Source organism: Hippoglossus hippoglossus, chromosome 1 (genome assembly GCF_009819705.1).
Source record: "Hippoglossus hippoglossus isolate fHipHip1 chromosome 1, fHipHip1.pri, whole genome shotgun sequence".
NCBI classification, from domain to species: Eukaryota; Metazoa; Chordata; class Actinopteri; order Pleuronectiformes; family Pleuronectidae; genus Hippoglossus; species Hippoglossus hippoglossus.
In genome coordinates, this window is record NC_047151.1 from 29,863,290 (window position 1) to 29,878,289 (window position 15,000).

The following is a 15,000-nucleotide window of genomic DNA, read 5'->3' on the forward strand; positions in this document are numbered from 1 at the left end:
CACGCTGGCCCGGCCAACCAGAACAGAGCACGGACCAACACCGCCAAGGAGGCCAAGTACACACACACACACACACACACACACACACACACACACACACACACACACACACACACACACACACACACACACGTGTCCCGTCTTGACCTTTGACCTCCATCTCTCCTCAGTCACCATCAGATCCCTCCGGCTCCTCCTCCGCCGCCGCCTTCTCTCATGCCGTCAAAGGGACGGATCAGCTCCACCCACACTGCTGCTATGGCAACACCGCTGCATCCTGCAGTCGCTCTTGGTAACCAAGGTAACATATATAACATTTTGGGATCCAGATAAAAAGGTAAAGAAGTCAAACACATGTTTTGTGTCTCCAGGTGTCGCTGCCGCAGTCTCTCGCCCCTACAGTCCCTCCCCTCCCCCACCTCCTCCGTCTAACTATGTCCCCTCCCCCTCCCGGCTTGGAGGTCAGGCCCCGCCCTTGTCTGCTGCCGTACCCCTGTTGCCCCCGGTGACTGATGCCAGGAAGCCCCCCGTCGGACTGAACATGCCAGTGAACGATGCTCGCAGCGACTTGCTAGCCGCTATACGCAGAGGTCAGCTAGCTAGCTAACACTGTTAGCAACAGTATGTTTAGAGTTAGCTGCTAACGGCTAGCTCCTAACTGGTAATGACAGCATTCTGCATGTGGAGGGCACAATACTGACAGTCTGATTATTGATTTCTGATCATTGTTGTGATTATAAACTGTAAATAATAATAATTAATAACTTCTCACTCATAGAACCAGAGTAGCGCACTCCGTTTGTGACATCATCAGAACTTGTGGCGTCCTGTGATTTGATTGGTTGTTGAGGTTCTGGTTTCTGTCGCTCGCAGGTATTCAGCTGAGGAAGGTTCAGGAGCAGCGTGAGCAGGAAGAGGCCAAAAAACGAGAGCCGACAGGAAATGATGTCGCCACCATCCTTTCACGACGCATTGCTGTAGAGTACAGCGAATCAGAGGAGGAGTCTGAGCCTGAGGACCAGGATTGGTCCGACTGAGGAGGGGGGAGCTGCTTTATCATCCCTGACGTGTCCTGTCCCTCTCAGGACAAACATGTTGAGACGCTGAGGACTGGTTCAGGAGGGCCTGTAGGGGGCATCCATAGCAGCGTCCAATTAATTACATTAAGATGTTAATGTGGTAAAAATAATGAGACTAAAGATTAGTTTTTTTAACTTTATTAAGATGAAGAATATGATCATTTCTTTGAGTCGCAGGTTGTCCAGTATGTGGCGCTCACTGTGGTAAACAGACATGAAACTTCCTGTTGATTCTTCTTCTTCATTATGTTTTACTGTGACTGTAAAAAACTCATTTGTTGTATTTATTTTAGCTTTTTAACATATGAAAATATTTTAGCAGATTTTTTTTATTTTCTTTTTATTGAAAAAGTATTGTTTCTGTTTGTTTGTGTTTTTTAAAGTTTTATTTATTTTCTGCTCGTTGACGTGTTTACTCGCATTCTGTCTGATTCAATGGTTACTATGGCAACAGAGAAGAAAAGTCACATGAGGCATTTTGTACTCATGATTTTTGCGTAATCAGTATGATGTAATGATGACATCATCAGCTGTAACTGTTTCAAGTCAGTATTTTCTGTGCTGTGATGTCATCGCTAATGCTGATGATTTCATCTATGACCTCTCCTCAGACATATACGTAATGAGGGGGCGTGTACTATCTGTATCATCTGTGATTGGTAGAAGAGATTTATTGATCTGCGCTGTGATTTGCATGTTGCTGGCAAAAAAAAAAAATTGGTTAAACAATCGAAAACTGTAAAACGAGTTCGTCATAAAAAAATAACTTTATCGTCATTGTGTGCACGTCATGTTTATTTAGGATTCATGCTTTTATCTTATTTGTTTTTTAATATTTAAAATCACAGATTTTTTATTAATTTTAATGAAAATTTGAATAGATTGAAAAAAAAGATTTTGTTCATCACGAGCAATGTGTTTTTTATTTTAAAGTTTTTGTGTAACTTTATTTTTGCATCAGAGTGAAAATGAAAACACTCGAGTATCTAAACTGCTGCAGTAGCTTGGTGAATGTGTAGGGGGCAGTATAACCACCGAGCTGCTCAGTAGCTGCACATTCTTTTACACAGAAGAAAAACGTAAACAGGAAGCGATTCTCTGTGATCGCGTAAAAACCAACGAACGAGAATCAACGTCATCACGTCGTCAAACTGGAAAACTGCTGAGTTAAAGTTAAATCAAAGGATTTCACCGCCGAGACTTTGACCTGTACGGAACCCGGTTTGTGCCAAACTTCATTTGGGGGGGGGGGGGGGGGGGCGTTTGTTTCTCTCACACATCAGAATGTGTGGGGTGCGTTTGTTTTGCAGACATGTCGGTGCAGGTGTGGTGTCTGTCGTTCCGGCAGCCATACGCCGGTCTGATCCTGGACGGGGTGAAGACGGTGGAGAGCCGCTGGAGGCCCCTGCTGGCCCCGCTGGAGAACCAGACTCTGGCGGTCCACATCGCCCGGCGGGACTGGGAGGGGGATGAGTGGCGGGCGGTGCTTAGCGGCCCCCTGGGGATGAACGAGGCTCAGATCCACGGGCTCCTGGAGTCCGGGGAGAGGTTCGGCCGCGGCGTGGTGGCAGGTGGGAACTGACTCGTGTTTTCTGTGGTGTTCCTGAAGGCATCACCTGTGGAAATACATCTCTTTCAGGATTGGTGGATGTGGGCGGGACCTCGGTATGTCCCGCCTCCATGCTGGAGGAGGAGCTTCAGCACCTGGAGAGGTCGGCCATTCTGGTTGGTCTGCAGGAGAAACACCTGACTCACCTGTCCAACCCTCGCTGGCTGAAAGAGCCTCTGAGCTCCCGAGGAGGTCGCGACCCCTGGACTGTAGAGATCCCCACTGAGCTGTTACCGTGACGACACGTGATGCACACAGGTCCGGGGTTGAGTTCAAGTGTTCACACCTCGTGTTAAAATGTCCTGAATGTGTCTCCTGGGATCAGATCTCACTTCCCTGATCTACATGCAGATTAACACGTATGTCATCTGTGTTGAAGACCAGTCTGAGTTTAGACGTGTGTGTGTGTGTGTGGACACGAGCCAGTGAAAGAGGTAGAAACAAGTCAGCAGAGTCTGAAAGAGTCTTGTGCAGCTGTGAAGAAAGATTTGAGCATTTTAATGAAAGTGTTGATGGTTATCTTGTGATCAGTTTTGATATTGTGATTCTTAGGACGTCAGCTGAGAGGACGTCCTCCATGTGGACCAGGATGGATGTGAAATGACACTGTTAAAAGGACGTGGACACACGTGGCTCAGACCACCTCCGAGTGTGGTCTAGTGTGGTCACATCTTTATCGGATCTGAGTGCGTTCACACCTGAACATTCATTTTCCTTAGAGAAAGAAGCAGGGTCTTCAACGTTCTTCAGGCCAAGGACCCCAAACTGATGGAGAGATGGAGCAGGGACCCCCCCCCCCCCCGACTATATATATTGTATAAAATTGTGTTTTATATTAAACTGGGCCTAGTGCCATGTATAAACATAGTTACCCTGTTATTGTGCATTCAATACTAAGCTATTCAAATAATACACAGGTTCATATATATTCATGTTTTTATTATTGTGTCGCTGAATGTGCGCATTGCTGACTGAAAGAAAACGTCTTCTGCCTCCATTTATCCGTTCGTTACAACATGTTGGATTCATGTTAATGTGTATTTAAAGACATTTTAATTTGTGGGGAAAAAATCAGATGGAAAAACAAATTGAACAATTAAACAAATATAAAAAATTGTCTAATCAACCCAAAAGTTCACGACCCCCCTGCAGTACCTCCGCGGACCCCCTAGGGGTCGCAGACCTCTGTTCTAAAGGAAGTGGAAACGAGTCGTCTTTATTTACACAAACAGATGAATCTGAACGGTTCGGGAGGATGGTCCTGAACAAAGTGATCATGTGATCTTTGGCACTGATGAAACAAACTGTCGTCTGCTGGTGAAACAAACTTTATTCTCCCAGAAACAACTTATCACCATCGGCAGTTTGAACAAAACAACATAAATACATCCCTCATCAATAAACAGGGACTGACCATGCCCCGCCCCTCTCACGGATTGGCTGACTGAAACTCAATTAACTGACCGACAAACTATCAAAAATCGTTTTTTCTTAGGTAATCATGGAAACAACGGTCGCTCTCGACTTGAACGTTCTGAGCAGGAAGTTATTTGTGTCTGAGTTTGTAAATAAAGCTTTTGGGCAACAAAATAACATGTGCAGAAATCTTTAACAATTTTCCATGTGAAGCTAACACGCTAAAGTGCGAACAGAAATACTTCAATACTGGAAGTTAAATTATCAAAAAAAATTTACGGAAATAATAAAGATTTGTCCTAATTATTTTTCATATATCATATCCTTTACATATCCTCTAACTTTTCCTGCCAATGGGAATTTGTGTTAGCACGTTACTCGTTAGCTTCATGCTAACTCTCGAGGTATGTTTCAGCAGGACGTGCAGCTCACTCAGACGGTGGGGGGGATGTAGTGTGTGGCTGTGTGGTGGGGGGATGGGGCTGTAATGTAAGCTACCACGTGGGCTGGGTTAGGGGCGGGGCAATAAACCCGCGAGTTGTGGCCTCCAGTCTGGAGCGTTCCCCACTGGACTGATGGTGGGAGGCAGTGGTAGGAGGAGTGATGGGGGAGGTGGGTTGGCTGAGGATGGGTGGGGTGAGGAGCAGAGGGCAGGTAGGTGGTGATGGGCGGGGCTTCATATGGCAGGTGTAGCATAGGGGGAGGGGGGAGAGGCGTTTGCTCCTGGTACAGAAGAGAGGGTGCGGAGCCTGGAGGAGCAGGGCCGATGGAGGAGGTGGAGCCTTCCATCGATGGGCCAGAGCCTGTGTGGGGGGGGGGTGGGAGACAAAACAAATCAAACAATGCACATTTCAATCATGTTGGTATCAGCTGTTCTGTCATCACTGACCACCGCCGTGTCCGTCCGTCTGTCCATCTCCTGCCCTGGAGGATTCTGGGTAGGAGGAGTGGGGCTGATGGGAGGACTGGGCGGCAGCTGTGGGTAGAAGAAGAGGAAGTCTGATACTTAACAGGAAGTAGAGCTTCCATTTCCTGTGAACTACTACACCAACTGTACTTCCTGTTCCCAGTTCAGGTCACATCTCTGATTGTGATGTTATTCTGATCATCACCTTCTGTCCTGAGGTCAGGTGATGAGCTCACCTGTGAGACCTGCACCAATCAGAGACGAGTCTTACCGTGCAGAGGCTCCTGGCTCAGGTAGGGGGGGTAGGGTTGGTAGGTGTAGTGGTTCTCAGGAGAGGGGGAGGGGAACGTCGTTTGCTGCTGCCAGTACCACTGGGGGTGGGGGTGGCGTAATTTAAATATTATAATATATTATTATTTTAAATATTTAAAGAGACAGTGTCACAGGAACTCACCTGGACGCCCAAGTTGAAGTAATACTGAAGAATTCTGCAGTCTGCACACACACACACACACACACACACAGTAACATGAGTGACGACAGCAGATCAGTGTGGGTGTGTGACAGTAAGGCTGGTTGACCTCTGACCTCGGGGTAAATCGCTGCCATTAGGGTCGTAGGAGTAAGGGGGCGGAGCCACCACGGTGCAGAGAGGCTCACCTAGCTCATTAACCAACCATGGAGAAGAAGCTGGGATTGACATGGCGGCTGAACAGGAAAAGATCATTTTAAACACGTTCTGATGTCAATCATCTGAGGAAACAGGTTTGTTTGTGTTTACATTGTCTCCAGAATCTAAACAAAACAGATCCACACAGAGGGTCTCTGTTAAATGTCTGTGTGTGTGTGTGTACCTGCTGCATGTGAGTGTGTGTGGACACCTGAGCGTGTCTGTGTGTGTGCAGTTGGCGGCAGGTGAGCAGCTGCAGGAACATGTGATGATGGAGAAGAGGGTGAGGAGGAGGAAGAGGAGGGTGAAGAGCCGATGACAGCTAAAGGCTTCACCACCTGTAACACACAAACACAGTGAGTGTAGCTGATGTTATTATGGTTTTACCATCTTTCTGTCTCCTCAACCTGCTTAAGGTTAGACCACTGAAGGTCCTACTATGTGTATAAATACAAACAGAGAGAACATGTGTACCTGCTGTGTGTGTGTGTGTGTGTGTACCTGCTGTGTGTAGTTGTAATTCATGTCTGGTCTCGGGGGAGAGTCAGCACATCCTCCTTCCTGTCCATCCTTTCACAATAAGAGAAAAGGTAAAAGCTTTCTGAAGCTTAGTGACATCACTGATCACACGATCATTATGACATGTTATCATGTTATTAGCATGTCCTGCTCCGTGTCAGCAGTCTGTCCCTCACGTTATAAACATGTCCTCTGACAGACTGCTGCTCTGGTATATCTCTACACATTCTGTGAAATGATTGGTTGTTAAAGCTCAGGTGTCAAGTGTGTTACCTGATTGGTGGAGGGCTCAGCAGCTGTGTAAACACCTGAGGTCTGGTAGTTCTGATCTGAAACAAAAGTTACAATCAACAGCTGACGAACCCACAAAAACATCTGGGTGAGTGTTCGAGTCCCAGGGGGGGGGATCTGGAAACTATCTGTCCCCCAGATAAATATTTATTTGAAGCTACTTTAACAAGACTCACCCTGAGCACTGAAGAGGAAATCCTCTGAGAACTCAGCTGAGAGACAAGGAGACAAAACGTCAGGGACAAAGAGACAGAAAGAGTCAGAGAGAAAGAGTCAGAGCCCATGTCGTCCTCACCCTGGTCCTCAGCGGTGCTTGTGTCCTCCTGTTCGTCCTCTGATGAGCACACTGGGGTGTTTTCAGGTCGATGTGAAGGGGGGTGGGGTCCAGAGGCTCTCTGAACTCGATAGGTGGAGCCAGGTGGAGGGGGAGGGGCCACAGCAGTGCCCTGTGGGAGGAGTCAGAGTGAATCCAAATGGTAACACATCGTCACATTTCTGCGTCGTCATGTGCTTTTCTCACCGGCAGCGGCGGGAAGACGGCGTCGCTGGCGTCGTCCAGCTGGTAGTACGTGATGGCCGTGTCCAGATCGGCTGACTCCTCCCCCGTCTCCGCAGGGTAACCAAATTGACAATCTTTATTGATAGCAGCAACCAGCTGACGACGGCTACGACTGAAGACAGTAAGACACTCTGTGATCGACCACTGGGGGTGCCACAGTCACGTTTCCTGTTTCTACATAGAGCCGTTGTATTATATTTATATGATGGTTATACATGTCATCATCTGGAATAGTCTTGTTAATCTAATTCCCTCCTCCGTCTCCTTTTAACTGTCTAATTTGACTAACTGTTGTATTTGGTGGATTTTGCCTCAGTGTGTTTGTTCTGTTTCTTTTTAACATCAACCTGTCTGAGACTGCAGATGAAAATTAGTCTAAGAGACTCTGGTACATTTATATGAACCATTGTGCTCATATTAATTAATGTTCACTGTCCCTTCTGATTAAAAGTAGAAAATATTTTAGAGACCGGTCATCGTGGTGAACACCAACCACACAAATGGTTGGTGGGACGCTGGCAAGATGATGACATAATTTACCGGGACCTGAAGGCGTAGTTCTCATAGTCGTGGTAATATCGTCTTCCAGGGTGGTAATAGGTCAGCTGTGGGCCAATCAGGTGACGGTTGAGGAAACGGGTTGAGCTTCTGACCACAATCCATGACACACACAGACACACAGACACACACACAGACACACACAGGAGGTCCTCAGTATCAAGAGTAAATAATCGGTAACGCCTCCTTCAACCTCTGGCGTCTTCACGGTTTCACATGTCGCAACCACACAAGTATCAGTTCCCACCTGGACGCTCCGTAGCGAGGAGCTCTGGCTGTAGGGTGATGGTGGTGGTGTGGGGGGGCGTAGGGATCATAGGTCATCGTTCCAGTTGAGGGAGGAGGGGGTGGGCGGGGGTGACCTGCCGGCTGGAAGCGAGGGGGCAGGCTGGATGAGGCGGGGCCTCCGTATAAAGGGGCCGGAGCTATCAGCAGCTCCGCACCCTTCATTCCACTGCTGCCCCGAGACTTCCTGAAGTAACGGTGACGATGATGACGCTGACCACGAGAGTCCAAGTCTGCACGAGACCACAGGGTCAGGAGGTTGTTGCAATAGGTCAGAGGTCATAGAATAACGCAAGCTTACCCAGATCTCCTTTTCTAGTTGGAGCAGCCACATTCCAGGCAGGAACTGGATTCACTGGTTTCAGATCCGTCAGAGGAACCAGGTGTCTAAGACAGAGGGACATCACAACCGTTTGACTTCAGAACTCGTCTCCTCTTCTTCTTCTTGACGTTAAACAGTAATGTTTTCTCACTGAGAGTCTGAAGCTTCATGTGTTTGTTTCATTTGATCTGGTTGGTTTTGGTTTCACATTGTAATTTAGGCTGCGTCTATCTATACTTGTCTGATTGGTTTGTAGATGGCGTCTGACGTCTGTTGGTCTGGAGGCACCTTTCACACCTGATACTTGGGTTCAGATTAATGTGGAAGAGTCGTCAGATTAAATGTTTTTTTACTTCTCTCCCAGCTCCTCGATGAACACGGTGACGGCTGACGAGTGGGTTCCTACTTCCTGGATGAAGGCGTTATAGTATTTCCCCTTTAGCTCCAGACGCACCTGAAACAAACAAACATGCGCACGCACACGCACACACACGAGGATCTGGTGACAACATGATTTAATAGACTTGATGCTAATGACACATGAAGCTTCATTTCATCACAGCCGTGTGTGTGTGTGCTGTCACCTGACACTTGTCTCCCAGGAAGTACTGCCTACCAGCGAACACCATATAATCCGTCTTCTGCATCTCTGTCAGTCACACAGCGCAGTAATCTGATTACTACAGCATCATTCAGGCGGATGCAATCAGATTACTGAGATTATCAATTAGGATGTAGACGACCAATCAGCATAAGAGTGAGTCACATGATCACTTCATCACACCTCCACAGTATGAATGTTGTTTTTATGTCTCAGCACCAGTGACACCTATTGGCCGGAAGGGGCATGTGTTCCTTTTGTTCCTCTAGATCTTGAGAACGCGATAACTTGGTTCAAACGTTCAGTTGAAAGATGAACTGAATAGACTTTGGTGGTTGAAGGTCAAAGGTCAGTGACCTTAGAATACTGTCCCTGTTCACAAGTTATCTTAAGAACACCTAACCCTAACACAACCCGCCTGAGATGAGGACGACTGAAGTGGCTGCACCTGCTGCTTTGTACCTGCTGTGGAAACCTACGTCATCTTGTGTGAGTGAAACACAGCATGAAGGATTTCACTGCATCCTCCAAGAGCTGCGTCTGAATGTCCTCTGCAGCTTTACGGAGGATGACCAGCAATCTGACCAACCGCTCGCTCAGGTCGGTGCCAGAACCGCAGCTGGGTAAGTTTCATTCTCAACACTGATTGGCTTTCACCACATCGTGTCACACTAATTTTTCACTTGAGTTCTAATATTTCAATTCTAGCAGGTGAAACAAATGAAAGAAATTTCCTGTCTTTACATTGCCTTACTTTGAATGTAATATCACAGCGCTAAAAATTAGCTTCACCTTTTGTGAGAACGCACCGTCGCACGCCAGCAGCGATGCTGTTCTACTGCGTGTCGCGGTTGTGTACCTGTCGCATCGGATGCGGTTCAGCAGCGGATCGTCTACTGCCTGCTCCACTATTATTTTACATAGAGTTTGCCTTGAAAAGGCAGGACTCATCTGTTAACCAACCGTTCCGCGTCCACTGTGCCACGGACATAAGGGAGGAACGGGTTCGATTCCTGTGGTCAAAGGTCACGATAATGTAATTAGACTGGAACTGCTCTGATTGGTGGAGGCAAATAACCACAGCACGATGAATCTAGTTTGTTTTGACATAATCAAACCTTCTTCTTTGCATGTATAAAAAGGTTGTCAGCTCGTCAGTGTATGATGTGTGTGTATGTCACGTGTGTGTCTGTGTGTGTACGTGCGTGCGTTACCTTTGCAGGTGTCCTGCCACACGTCAAACTCCAGGTTTCTGTACACGTCTCCGTCCAGAGACTTCATGACTTTATAAGGAAGAGAGAGTCTGGACGGAGGAGGAGCATCTGCAGGAGACTGAAAAACAAAATCACCACAACAACCAATCACTGCTGACACACACACACACACACACACACACACACACACAACACACACACACAAACTGACTCAGACGTTTTGACCCCCTGACCTTTGTGTCATCTGTCCCACTTCTGTGTCTCTCCTCAGTAGCTCCAACTGACTCCACTTCCTCCCTGCAGATGAAACAAACGCACCTGACTGTGACTGTTATTACACAGGTGCAGCTTGTGTTCTGTATATTGTGTGCGTGTGTGTGTGTGTGTGTGTGTACCTTTGTCCTCGGTCCTCAGGTGTGTCGTAGCCGATATCAACATCACTACACACTGATGCGCTGTTTCTGTAGCAACGACCTCCGACCCGAGAAGCCTCCATAGCCTGACAGAGCTCCACCTCATCCACCCCAAACACCTGAGTGTAGAGCAGCTCGTACAGCACAGCTACACACAGACACACACAGACACACACACAGACATATGACATCAATCACACACACACACACACACACACACACACTGATGGAACAATCACTGATCAGTACTCACCCTGACACAGCGCTGCAGAGGCGGGGTAGCTCCTCGTGTAAACAATATCATAGTGACCATTGATGGAGCAACACAGCATCACCTAAGCAACACAGATGATTGACAGTCAGCACAGTAACTTCAGGCTCGTTCACTTGTTACCATGTAAATCACCATGGTAACTGAGGCTGAACCGATGATAACAGATCAAAACCTGTAAACGGTCAAACTACTGACCAATCAGATGACTGGAAAACCAAAGTGATGTTCTACAGGATAACGCCCCCCCCCGTGTGTGTGTGTGTTAGCTCTCAACTGAGGGGAATTGCACTTTCGTCTGATTGGTCAGACTTCTGTTTAAACGTCAGGAGTTGTCACCTTGTCCACAAAGTCGTCCTCTGAGATCACTGTGGCTGGTTTCCCCGGGTAACGATAGATCAGGAAACAACGCCTACACACACACACACACACACAGACACACACAGTATTCTGATGACATCAGTTCAGAAGAGAACACGTGATGCACCTGGTGTTTCTCACCTGTACAGCTGAGACAGAGCCTTGATCTCCACCTGACCCACGGTCTCCTGAAAACACACTCACTGTTACCGACACATCTGTTCACACTTATAAGCCAAAGGCCAAAGGTCACGGCAGCTCACCTTCGGGTCCTCCAGACGCTCCAGATATTTCTCGAAGGAACCTTCAACAAACTGAAAGAAGAACAGACAGATCTGAACAGCCAATCCACCGCAGATAATGTGCGCCGCCAACTGTATGGTTGTCATGGCAACGCACTGTAAAATATCAGGTCACATGAAAACCCTCAGAAAACTTACTGGTTCAAAGTTACATCTGTTTGTTCTCATGAAGTCGGCACAATCCTGACGAATCTTCTGATGGTAATTCTGAGAGTAATACAACTGCACACACACACACACACACACACACACACACACACACACACACACACACACACACACACACACACAGTCACATCTTACTTGAGTAAACTATTAAGTAAAGTACTTTTAGTTCAGTGCTACTTTAACTCAGTGATGGATGTGAGTATGTCCTCCATCGGTTTCCATGGTAACAACAGTCAGTTGTAACCCCGGTGACAGTTAGCTTTAGCTGACTAGCTGACCTTCTGACCCCGCCCTCCTGAAGCTGTTAGCTTGTTAGCTTTAGCTGACCCCGCCCTCCTGAAGCTGCTAGCTGGTTAGCTTTAGCTGACCCCGCCCTCCTGAAGCTGCTAGCTGGTTAGCTTTAGCTGACCCCGCCCTCCTGAAGCTGCTAGCTGGTTAGCTTTAGCCCACCTGCTCGGACACGGCCCTGAACAGACTGGACGCGTCTCGCGCCACCATCTTGCGGTAGAGTCCCACACTGGACAGGAACTCGTCCATGTTGACGAAGTACTTCTTCAGACCTTTCTGCATCCCTCCGCTGTTCCTCCGCTCCGCTCGGTACCGGCTCCTCTGGACCGACAGGTGACTTCAATCACACCTGATGAGCGCGGGAGGCCGCGGAGACGTTCACGGACCAAGCGAAGCTCCGGAAATATGACAATGTTTGTGGTAAAGTTCTTCACTGAAAGATCTGCTGACCGGTTTAACAAAAATAATACATATTGAGCCAATCAAATTCAACCCAACAATTCACTGGATGGGAGACATATATTATTATTAGGCCCCTCCCACCGACGGTGCCCTCTTGACATTGTAAGGATTATTCTTATTATAGTGACCCAAATGAAAAAGGCTATTTTTTTATATATATGTTTTTTTTCATTTTTTTTTTTTCTAGGAACAGTACAACAACAGTGCGACTTTTTTGTGCAACTGGTATATATATATTCATATGGTAATGCATGAGCTCGGGCCCGTTAGTGCTACAACGTAGCCCTAGTTATATATTATAATATGATATTATATTACATCTTATGTTATATTATATTATATTGTATTATGTTATATAATATAATATGTTATATTATATTATATTATTTCATGTTATATTATATCATATTGTAATATATTATATAATATTATATTGTGTTTTATTATATTATATCACAATATGTTATATTATATTGTTTTATATTGATTATATTATATTATATTATATTATATTATATTATATTATGTAATATAATATAATATGATGTTATATCATATTATGTTATATTATATTATATTATGTTATATTATATTATATTATATTATGTTATATTATATTATATTATATTATATTATATTATGTTATGTTATGTTATGTAATATAATATAATATGTTATATCATAATATGTTATATTATGTTATGTTATGTGATGTTATGTTATATTATGTTATGTTATATTATGTTATGTTATATTATGTTATGTTATATTATATTATGTTATATCATATTATATTATGTTATATCATATTATGTTATGTTATGTTATGTTATATTATGTTATGTTATGTTATGTTATATTATATTATATTATATTATATTATGTTATATTATATTATGTTATGTTATGTTATGTTATATTATGTTATGTTATATTATATTATATTATGTTATATTATGTTATGTTATGTTATATTATATTATATTATGTTATATTATATCATATTATGTTATATTATGTTATGTTATGTTATGTTATGTTATGTTATGTTATATTATGTTATGTTATGTTATGTTATGTTATATTATATTATGTTATATTATGTTATGTTATGTTATATTATGTTATGTTATGTTATGTTATATTATATTATGTTATGTTATGTTATGTTATGTTATATTATATTATGTTATATTATGTTATATTATATTATGTTATGTTATATTATATTATATTATGTTATATTATGTTATATTATGTTATGTTATGTTATGTTATGTTATGTTATATTATGTTATATTATGTTATGTTATGTTATATTATGTTATGTTATGTTATATTATATTATGTTATGTTATGTTATGTTATGTTATATTATATTATGTTATATTATGTTATGTTATGTTATGTTATATTATGTTATGTTATGTTATGTTATATTATGTTATGTTATGTTATGTTATGTTATGTTATATTATATTATGTTATATTATGTTATATTATATTATATTATGTTATGTTATATTATATTATATTATGTTATGTTATGTTATATTATGTTATGTTATGTTATGTTATGTTATGTTATATTATGTTATGTTATGTTATGTTATATTATGTTATGTTATGTTATGTTATATTATATTATGTTATATTATGTTATATTATATTATGTTATATTATGTTATGTTATGTTATATTATGTTATGTTATGTTATGTTATATTATGTTATGTTATGTTATGTTATGTTATGTTATATTATGTTATGTTATGTTATGTTATGTTATATTATGTTATGTTATGTTATGTTATATTATGTTATGTTATGTTATGTTATATTATGTTATGTTATGTTATATTATGTTATGTTATGTTATATTAGTTCATAATACCAGTCAGTACGTGGAGGACTGTGCTCTTTGAACAATAGGTGGCGCTGATGTTCTCACTGTCATGGTCCTCATTAACAGAAGAAAAGACGGTGACAGTGCGCATGCGCATCATCACAACCTGTGGAGGGCGGTTCGACGGGTCCAGGGTCAGTCCGGGTCAGTCCGGGTCCGTCAGTGAGATCTCAGTCCGGGTCCAGATGTTCAGGTTTTGGCTCCGGAGGCTCCGGCAGCTCGGCGGGCCGCCGGGCCTCCTCTCTGCCCGCTCAGCTCGCTCCTTCAGCGGCTCTGCTCCGGAGCTGCCCGCCGCCCGGGTCCGGAGCACCTTCCTGGAGTTCTTCCGGCAGAGACACGGACACCTGCTGGTCCCGTCCTCCCCGGTCCGGCCCAGAGGAGACCCCAGCCTGCTGTTCGTCAACGCCGGCATGAACCAGGTCTATATCCAGTCCGTGTGCTGCCCGGCTAGCTAACAGCTGATGGCTAGCCATTTCAAAATAAGAGTCGTTGGATCGCACGTGCAACCAATCAGAACACACTTGATCTTTATTTGTGTGAACAAAACAAGTTGGATTTAATTTTTCACTAGTTTTAAACAATTATAAATAAACGTATTAGTGACAGCTCATAAATATGTTGATCATTAACCTGTTGAACTGTTGTTTAATGATAAAATAATAAATGTATCTGTTGTTGATTGAACTTCATTTTCACCTTGAAGCTGTTTTCACACAATTGACCTGAAATCCATATTTTCTGCAGGTGATGGATGTCGTGTGTGATGGATGCACACATGAGGATCCATTAATTTTAGATCTG

The 15,000-nt window shown here is 43.7% G+C and overlaps 4 protein-coding genes across 8 annotated transcripts in view; 3 read left to right on the forward strand and 1 right to left on the reverse strand.

Annotated features, from left to right (window-relative positions):
- LOC117770391 (wiskott-Aldrich syndrome protein family member 3-like) overlaps positions 1-1,855 on the forward strand; it is a 5,152-nt gene extending 3,297 nt beyond the window's left edge. Inside the window, exons 7-10 of the mRNA XM_034599851.1 lie at positions 1-56; positions 159-301; positions 372-590; positions 874-1,855. The exon at positions 1-56 is cut by the window's left edge and continues 214 nt beyond it. Of these exons, the coding sequence (XP_034455742.1) occupies positions 1-56; positions 159-301; positions 372-590; positions 874-1,037 (582 nt within the window). The 3' untranslated portion in view covers positions 1,038-1,855. The remainder of the gene's footprint in view (positions 57-158; positions 302-371; positions 591-873) is intronic.
- A 150-nt stretch (positions 1,856-2,005) lies between these two features.
- On the forward strand, positions 2,006-3,341 carry zgc:110222 (uncharacterized protein LOC550336 homolog). Its single transcript, XM_034590582.1, has 5 exons — positions 2,006-2,300; positions 2,390-2,650; positions 2,719-2,951; positions 2,997-3,099; positions 3,182-3,341. The coding sequence occupies exons 2-3, from the start codon at positions 2,392-2,394 to the stop codon at positions 2,925-2,927; spliced, it is 468 nt and encodes a 155-aa protein (XP_034446473.1). The 5' UTR covers positions 2,006-2,300; positions 2,390-2,391; the 3' UTR covers positions 2,928-2,951; positions 2,997-3,099; positions 3,182-3,341.
- Positions 3,342-3,998: 657 nt separating this feature from the next.
- On the reverse strand, positions 3,999-12,232 carry alg13 (ALG13 UDP-N-acetylglucosaminyltransferase subunit). Of its 5 annotated transcripts, none has more exons than XM_034588985.1 (25): positions 11,995-12,232; positions 11,515-11,598; positions 11,338-11,388; positions 11,216-11,262; positions 11,054-11,126; positions 10,697-10,778; positions 10,426-10,591; positions 10,264-10,327; positions 10,031-10,148; positions 8,800-8,864; positions 8,569-8,669; positions 8,195-8,280; positions 7,856-8,126; positions 7,591-7,695; positions 7,012-7,162; positions 6,787-6,937; positions 6,668-6,703; positions 6,474-6,529; positions 6,183-6,251; positions 5,866-6,019; positions 5,600-5,719; positions 5,466-5,506; positions 5,283-5,382; positions 4,994-5,080; positions 3,999-4,907 (listed from the first exon to the last, which is right to left on the reverse strand). In XM_034588985.1, exons 1-25 carry the CDS (start codon positions 12,112-12,114, stop codon positions 4,537-4,539), a joined length of 2,769 nt encoding a protein of 922 aa, XP_034444876.1. In that variant the 5' UTR covers positions 12,115-12,232; the 3' UTR covers positions 3,999-4,536. The 5 variants fall into 5 exon arrangements, with proteins under 5 accessions (XP_034444876.1, XP_034444885.1, XP_034444867.1 ...); XM_034588994.1 differs by having other exon boundaries at positions 5,893-6,019; positions 7,591-7,698; XM_034588976.1 differs by having other exon boundaries at positions 7,591-7,698.
- A 2,041-nt stretch (positions 12,233-14,273) lies between these two features.
- aars2 (alanyl-tRNA synthetase 2, mitochondrial (putative)) overlaps positions 14,274-15,000 on the forward strand; it is a 7,825-nt gene continuing 7,098 nt past the window's right edge. Inside the window, exon 1 of the mRNA XM_034588877.1 lies at positions 14,274-14,618. Within this exon, the coding sequence (XP_034444768.1) occupies positions 14,289-14,618 (330 nt within the window). The 5' untranslated portion in view covers positions 14,274-14,288. The remainder of the gene's footprint in view (positions 14,619-15,000) is intronic.

Bases quoted from the DNA above. Each gene is read 5' to 3' on its own strand.
- zgc:110222 (XM_034590582.1), top strand. From the start codon at position 2,392: ATGTCGGTGCAGGTGTGGTGTCTGTCGTTCCGGCAGCCATACGCCGGT. The intron at 2,651-2,718 runs GTGGGAACTGAC...CATCTCTTTCAG, and splicing joins CGGCCGCGGCGTGGTGGCAG to GATTGGTGGATGTGGGCGGG.
- alg13 (XM_034588976.1), bottom strand. From the start codon at position 12,114: ATGCAGAAAGGTCTGAAGAAGTACTTCGTCAACATGGACGAGTTCCTG. The intron at 6,252-6,473 runs GTAACACACTTG...TTATTGTGAAAG, and splicing joins CTGAGCCCTCCACCAATCAG to GATGGACAGGAAGGAGGATG. The intron at 4,908-4,993 runs GTCAGTGATGAC...CCCCCCACACAG, and splicing joins GACGGACGGACACGGCGGTG to GCTCTGGCCCATCGATGGAA.